Here is a 7916-nt window from a genome sequence, read left to right on the forward strand (position 1 = left end):
ATTCATGAATCTGTTTAGGTAGATAAACTGGGAGATACCAGAAATTATGTACTAACTACCGTGGTGTCACCTGCGTAATCATGCAGGGGTCCTGGAAAGCAGATGATTTACAGGCTCATCAGTGATTACTAGGCCAATGGTACAACAGCCTTTATAAGCCATGGTATAACGGCCTTTATAAGCCTACCCAATAACACCCAGGCTATTACAATAGCTTCAATTTTTCTAGATACGGGATTTAGTATCGGGGTACTGCATCTTCAGGTATTGGAGCTTTGAGTCATTTTACAATCTGCGTCTGTCCACAACGGACATGGGAAGTACCCTGGAAGTGAATTTGCAGTTCCCCATCAATTTATCCAAATTCTTTTTGGAGAGAGAGTGAGGGACAGGCTTTGCTTTATGAAGATGGAAAATGTATTCTATAGACAAGGCAGCCTTTGGGAAATGAATCTGTCTCTCCAGCAAATTAAGACCCATGGAAAACACAACCTTCATATTTTTCTTGCAAATATGTAACATTTTCATTAGGGCTAAGATCAAATAATGCCTTGTAGGTCAGACACAAGTCCCCTCTCAATAAACGATATGAGAGAGTAAAGGGACAGGGCCCTTTAGTCTATCCAAGACATACGTCTTACACTTTGTATTTAACAAGAAACCTCTGGGGATGCTCTAAGTGCCTGGTAAGGTACATGAAGAAGACAGCACTGTACTGTATTACGGGACTGGAAGGAAGCATTCAGGTTCACAATTTCTTCAAGGTTTAATGGCGCAAGTAGTAGATAAGCAAAACACCAAAAATGCTGATAGCACTCCAAATACGTTTTCGTTCACAAGAACTTCATCAGAATAATAAATTACATAGCAAAGGCCCATTAAATAGTTCCCCTAATCAAAAAATAACCAATAAAATGACAGTGTACAATTTAAAGACATTTTAAAAATTCCAAATGCTGCCACCTATTGTTAGAATATACTAATTACACCCTAAAACCGAAAATATAAAAGCTGTTCATGCAATCACCCATATAATATCAATAAAATCTCAGTGTGCTGATATAAACTTATTGAACTAATATAATTAAAAAAAGTACATATTTATACTTGTGTAAAAAGTATGTGTGTGTTTAAAAAGTGCAAGTAAATGGAGGGTGGGAGTAAACTGAAGTCTGCACATACCACTAAGAATGTGGAGCATGCACACTGTGCAATTTTATTTCTAACATCGATTGGGTATTTTTAAAAAGTAAGAATAAATGGGTGTATGGTAAAAGTTCTAGTAATTGTAACTCTAGTGGGCTAGTATACTTAGTTGTGTGCAAGACCTGTGAAGCCTTTTGTGGGCAAGACTGAAAGAAAGTTGCAAAGATGCATATATGAGCATATGTACGATGTTAAGAAATGTAATGTTAAAAATGCTCTGTATATTCGTTGGACTGCCCAAAGGCAAGGTTTGAGTTTTTCGTTTTAGAGGTTGCTATTCAGGATGTGGGGGGGGGGGGACTATTGTGGCAGATTACCCTAGATGCAAGCAGGGCCCCCGGGTTAAATGAGAACATTTCACTAGCACCTCTACTAAAACTCAGATCTGCCAAGCTATAAATTACTTTGGAAACAAATCATTTACTTACACTTTTAACACACGCATACTTTTTACACAAGTATAAATAAGTAGTTTTATTAATTATATTAGTTGTTCAGTAAGTTTCACACTACTGAGATATTTTATTGATATTATGAGTGAAAATGTATTTGAGTGTTATCAGCATTTTTGGTGTTTTGTTTCTTATGCCATTAAGCCTTGAAGAAATTGTGAACCCGAGTGCTTCCTTCCAGCCTGTTTTCTTCTGTTATTGGTGGTTACTGTGGTTGGAATCCCAGTTTTACTCTGTTACGGGACTGATTATTTAGGACTTTCAAAAAATGTTTTAACTGCCAGTATCTCAACACTTGTGTGCTCCTGACTTGTTTCACATACCTTATTCTTTTATCCCTTTTGAGACTGCTCCCAGAGCCAGGTCTGTAGCATCGGTTGTGACAGACAAGAGGAGGTGCAGGGGGGAGAATGGAAGACCTGGATTTCAAGATAACTGTCCAAAGAACTTCTTATAAACCTCAAAAAATGGTGTCTAAAAAGATAAAGGCTGAAGATGCAGCATCTACAGTGACCCAACACATCACTAAATTATTCTCGTGAAGTTTTGCCAGCTGAAGAATAGGTTCATAGGTTTATACTAGGCTATCTGCCCTAAGGCATTTATAAGCCTAGCCCAGATTTTTGTGGCTTACGCCACCCCTTATATGAAAAAATACTGTGCCCATTAGTTTGTTGTGCCTCAGTCCAGCAGTGACACAGAGATGATTCTCCCATCCACAGGTCTAGATTTCTCTTGAACAGAGTCAGCGAGGTGCTCTACCTCACATGGACCGGGATTTTATTCCACAGCATAGGGAGTCTCCGAGTGATAAATCTATCCCTCCAGCACGTCCTATTTATATCCGTGCTAAGTTTAAGTCGCTTGCTCTAGTGGTTTTGGTGGATTTGGATTTTTTGAGGTGGAGCATGTCCATTAATTCCGGGTTGGACATGGCCTTGTATGTCAGGCACATGTCACCTCTGAGCAGACGGTACGCGACTGAATAGAGCTGGAGTTTCTTCAATCTGGCAGCATATGACAGATTTTGGAGTCCCTTTATCCTTTTGGTGAGGAACTTTTGGGGTCTCTCCAATTGCTGCAGATGTCGGGTGAGATACATCCCAAATGGGGCATTGTACTCTATCATTGGTCTGATAAGTGAAGAGTACAGGGGAACAATGACCTCACTAGATCTGGATGTGAATCCCTTCATGATCAGGTGGGCAATGTAGAAGGTCTTTCTAACCACTTTAGCAATGTGAGTGTCAAAAGAAAGGCCACTGTCAACCTGGGTCCCCAGGTCCCTGATAACCTCTTCTGTGCTTAGTGGATTGCCACCTATATGGTAGCTTGGGGTTACCTTGTTTTTCCCGAAGGGTATGACTATACATTTTGGCGTTTAACTTCAGGCCATGGCTCTGGCACCAACTATCTGTTTCCATGAGTCCCTTCTGAAGGATATCCGTGTCCGATGCACTTTCCACTATGGTGCCCAGTTTGCAGTCGTCTGCAAACTTTGTCAGCCAAAGTCCTCCCATGTTGGCCTGTACTTCTGAGAAGTAGATGCCAAACAATAGGGGCCAAGGACCGAGCCCTGAGGGACACCACTTGTGACCGGCTTGGAGTCTGACACAGCGCCAGCAACTCTAACCCTGTGGGTTCTGTCCTTAAGCCAGTTTGCAACTCATCTTGTGACATATGGGTTTACATTTAAGCTGGTAAGTTTTTCTACAATACCCGAGTGGGGTATTGTGTCGAAAGCCTTTGCAAGGTCAATGTAGGCTGTATGGACTGCCTTTCCTCATCAATGGCCTTGGTGACTGTTTGAAGAAGTCGACCAAGTTCAAAAGGCATGATCTTCCCTTGACAAAGCTAAACTGGGTCGGGTCCAATGTCTGCAAGTCCCCTATATCTTTGTTTATGAGCTCCATTATGATCCTCTCCATAGCTTTGCAGACTAGACTTGTTAAGCTTATGGGCGGTAATTACCAGGGTCCGAGAGGCGCCTTTGTGGAGTAGGACCACAGTTGCCGACGCCACTCCTTGGGCACGATCCTGTGGTAAGGCTGAGATTAAACAGCTGCCTTATGTGCGGGGTTAATTCCTCATTTAGCTCGTGTAGCACACAGCCGGGGACACCATCCGTCCCATTGATGCTGTGTTTTTATCTTTAGAGAGAGCAGCTTTCACCTGCGCATTTGAGATGTCCGGGAGGCTACACTCGGCTGGGATAGTTCTCTCTCCTTTAGGGGAGAGGGGTGAAGTATGCACTGACCCCGCCTGCCAGTATGTTGGCAATGTCTGTGGGTTCAGTGACTTTTGTACCATTTTGGACTAATACTGAGCATATCTGGGAGTTTCCACCCAGGTTCCTAACATAGCTGAAAAGGCCTTATGATTGTCCTTTGAATCCATGGCAATTTTTCTCTCAAAATTGGCCTTAGTTGATTTTATGAGTGCTCGTATTTTTTACTAATAATGATCAGGGTGACTTCCCTTTTATGGATTTTGTTCTATCATGTAATAGCTTTCTCCTCTTATTGTAAAGTTTGTTAATGGCTGGGGTCCACCAGACTGGACGCTTGCCCTTTGTGGAAAGAGTCTTGGTTTTATTTGGGATTGCCTGATCCATGCAGTCCTGGAGGTGTTCATAGAAGGCATTTGTAAGGGCTTCCGCGAGCTTGGGTTGTGGTTTCCTCTGGCTCAGGGGCCTTGAAGGATACCACACCAGTCTTGAGTAGTGTGAAGTTTGCTTTAGAGAAGTTCTTCACTATGGTCTTTTGTTTGGGGTGGGGGGATGTGGATTTCCAGTGAGATTAGTTTATGATCAGATCTCACCAATGAGGGATATACTTCCGTGTGGAGCATTTTGTCCCCATGTTTGTGACAATGAGATCTAGTATATTTTCTCCTCTCGTGGGAACAGTGACTAGCTGTTCCATGGCATTTGAATTTATGAACTCCAGGAACCGTTGGGCTAGAAAGTTAGGGCTTGAGTAATGTTCCCAGTCTATATTCGGGTAGTTGAAGTCACCCAATATGATGGTGTTTGGAGATACATTTAAACCCTCCAGTGTCTTCAGGAAGGCTGTGTGGGGTTCCTGAGTTTGAGAGGGTGGCCTGTAGCATGCTACAATTTGTAGAGCAGTTTTGCCTATGGTTAGTTGCACCTGGATGGTTTCCAAAGCTTCATGCGTTGCCACCAACCTGGAGGTGTGGGTATCCTTTATGAATATGGATACACCCTCCTTTTGTGGTGTGGTCCGGGTTTTGGGGCGGAACGCATGATATGAGGTAAAACCTAATAGTGCCGGGTGCTCTCAGGAGCCTTGAACCAGGTTTCAGTTACAGCACAGACATCGATGTTCTCCATACTAAGAAGGGCCTCGAAAAGTGCATTTTGAGATTTAGACTTCTGGCATTGAGCAGCATTACCCTCAGTTTCTTCCCATTTTTGTTTTCTAGGGTGGTAGGTTTAGAATTTGAGCCTTGCCTAAAAAAGGCACTATGGGGTGGCAAGAGCCTTAGCCAATATCCGGAATCCCAGGGGTGACAGGTGCAAGCCGTCCCTTGCGAAGTAGCGTGGCTTGTCAAGCATGTCATCCCAGGCAGACAGACACTGGATCCCCTTTGAATGACACCAGACATTAAGCCAATTGTTAAAGCTGATCATCTTGTCTCTATATTGTGGCATCATTCTTGAAGGAAGGAAGGATACTGCTAAGGGTTAGGGTCATACCTGCCTGGGCTACATAATCAGAGAGCTCTTCTATGTCTCTTTTCATGTAGTCCAGGGAGGTGCGTCTCAGGTCGTTCACACCAGCATGGACAATGACTGTGTCATATTTGTACTTGCTGTGGAGTGACCCGAGTGCTTGTGTTATGTGGCGGATTCTAGCGCCCGATAGGCAGCTTACTGTGACCCTCTCCTTGTTCAGCCTGGTGAGTGGGACGTCAGTGTGTCTGACTATGGAGTCACCTATGACAAGTATGTTTGGTGTTGTATTTGGCCTTAAGGGCTGTGACTGCTTTGCACACTGCTTTTGTGGTTTATGTGTTGCTTGTGGGGTGTGTTGAGGTAGCAGTTGTTTGGGTGTCTGCTTTGGAGGCCTCTGCTGTTTAGGTAAATTTTTACTCAGAGCCTCCGAGTATGTCTTTGTGTGTTTATGTGTTTGATTCAGTGGAGTGGTAGCATTATGTGAGGCTGGTTTTATGGTGTGTGTAGTTGCCTTCTCCTCCTGTCTGGTCTTGCCAGTCCTGAGTTGAGATCACAAAAAACATGTACCACAGATTCCAAGAAATTCCATGGCAGATAAGTGGCTGCAAGGAAAAACTCAGGAAGAACTTCTGGAACGTTTTTACTTTGCCTGCAGGAAGAAACACTCTTTTCAGGGTCAAATCCAACAGACATCCCAGAAAAACTCCTCAAATTTGCTATCAAAGCACATGGCTGTCCAATGCCGGTTCACACTTCCACAACAAAACTAAGTTTTTAAGGAAATATGTTGGCCAATTTACAATATATACACACAAGGAGACTACCACAACACAGTCTTCTATATACCACAAAGGAACTAGCAGAGTAGTAGGGTCCTGTCTGCACATTTATACTACTTATATTTACAGAAACATACTTATTTGCTAACAGTGACTGGACCAAGGACCCTTTTCAGAGTCACAGTGGTCAGCAATGGTGACAGTACATCTCATGTGCACAACAGTGCAAATAAGAATTTAATGTCCAAGTGTCCATCTATCCATACAGGGAAAAAAATTGTACTAAATAAAGCAAAAGCAGGGTGAGTAGGAGGTGGATGTTGCCAGCTAGCAACTACTTTGCAGGGAAGATAGTTTTGCAAACTGAATTACAAATAGTATTTTAGTTACTTATTTTTTCTTATAACATTTAGGTATTGCAGATACAGAATTGTTTTATGCTGCTATTGCATAAAATAAAGGAAATAATTTTGTCCTAAAATCTTAAAATCTCTGGACATTTGTCATTTTTACAATACTTTTGGAGGATACGACTGCCCAAACAGGGACCGTCTCGCAAAGCGGGACATGTGGTAACCCTACTTTAGGTGATGGTGAGGTACACACAGGGTGCTGTATACATGAAAGAAAACGCAGTGCAAGTTTTTTTTTTTTTTTTTTTGCTGCAGTTAAATTTTAATAAAACATAAACGTTTCTGGTGAAAAAAAGTCTATAGCAAATAAGTCTGTAAGCTGCTCGCGTTGTGAATCATGTTTCGACTGCATGGCAGGGTGGATTACCTGAGGCTAGCGACAAATTTACCGTTGTAGTGCTGTTCATATCCTTGAAGAAAATTGTACAACAAACACTGTGTTGAAAATACTTGCCATACCGCCTTACTTTTTAAAATAAACGCAGCATTAATATTAAAATCACTTCCAGAAACACATCTTAACATGCAAGTTTTAACGGTTATATCCAACACAAGTAAAAGTACAGTAGAAAGCCCAATTAAAAAAAAAGGGGGGGGGACTAGAAAAACATTTAGAGACCAATAACTTCATTCTTATCATAGGTATCTATGGAGGCAGCCTAAAATTAAGCTTACGTTGCTTAATTCACTGTATTAAAATGTTAAATTACAGCAGTGACACTGTAATCAGAATGAAAACACAGCAGCTAGTGCTGTATTCCTAATAGAGCCAGCAGACACATTTTGAATGGGGCATTTTTATCATTTAGAAATGCGAGTAATCATAGTTTACCAGCATCACTTACTTCCTGCACCCCCAATTGCTTCAAAAAAAGAGGGGGGGGCTGCTCCCTAATAGATCAGATCTCGGCTTTTTGTTAAAAATAAATGTTGCGTTTACCGTAATAAGGCGCATAATCTCCACACAATCTTCCGGTTTGGCATCCCTGATAATGTAGTCCATGTTCCCGGCTCTGCAAACTAAATTCCTCCTCTCAGTTCAGGATTCAACTCAACTCAAGTGATAAAAGTAGCAAGGACTATTCCAAAATACAGTTTTCTATGGGGGAAAGTAATCTCTGAAAAAGTGTGAAAGTAAGTAAAAATACGGAAAGTTACACTGCAGAACTTATAACATATTTAAACAGATTGAGTTATACTTCTTTATTTTAATAAAACACTTTATTGTCTATAATCTGTCACATGTAAACTTTGCATAAGTTACATTTCTCCATAAGGAACAATGGCATGTACCAGACAGTGGGAGGACTTTAGTAATCCATTTTTTTTTATTAACGAGGGCATGGCGTACATATTACGTATTTCA

The 7916-nt window shown here is 41.7% G+C and overlaps 1 protein-coding gene across 2 annotated transcripts in view; it reads right to left on the reverse strand.

The window, feature by feature from the left end:
- SAT2 (spermidine/spermine N1-acetyltransferase family member 2) overlaps positions 1-7620 on the reverse strand; it is a 302999-nt gene extending 295379 nt beyond the window's left edge. For both annotated transcript variants that reach the window (XM_044077015.1, XM_044077014.1), the window contains exon 1: positions 7491-7620. In XM_044077015.1, coding sequence (XP_043932950.1) covers positions 7491-7553 — 63 coding nt within the window. In that variant the 5' untranslated portion in view covers positions 7554-7620. The remainder of the gene's footprint in view (positions 1-7490) is intronic.
- Positions 7621-7916: the final 296 nt, after the last annotated feature.

Source organism: Protopterus annectens, chromosome 7.part0, assembly GCF_019279795.1.
Source record: "Protopterus annectens isolate FY-2018-M chromosome 7.part0, PAN1.0, whole genome shotgun sequence".
Classification (NCBI taxonomy): domain Eukaryota; kingdom Metazoa; phylum Chordata; order Ceratodontiformes; family Protopteridae; genus Protopterus; species Protopterus annectens.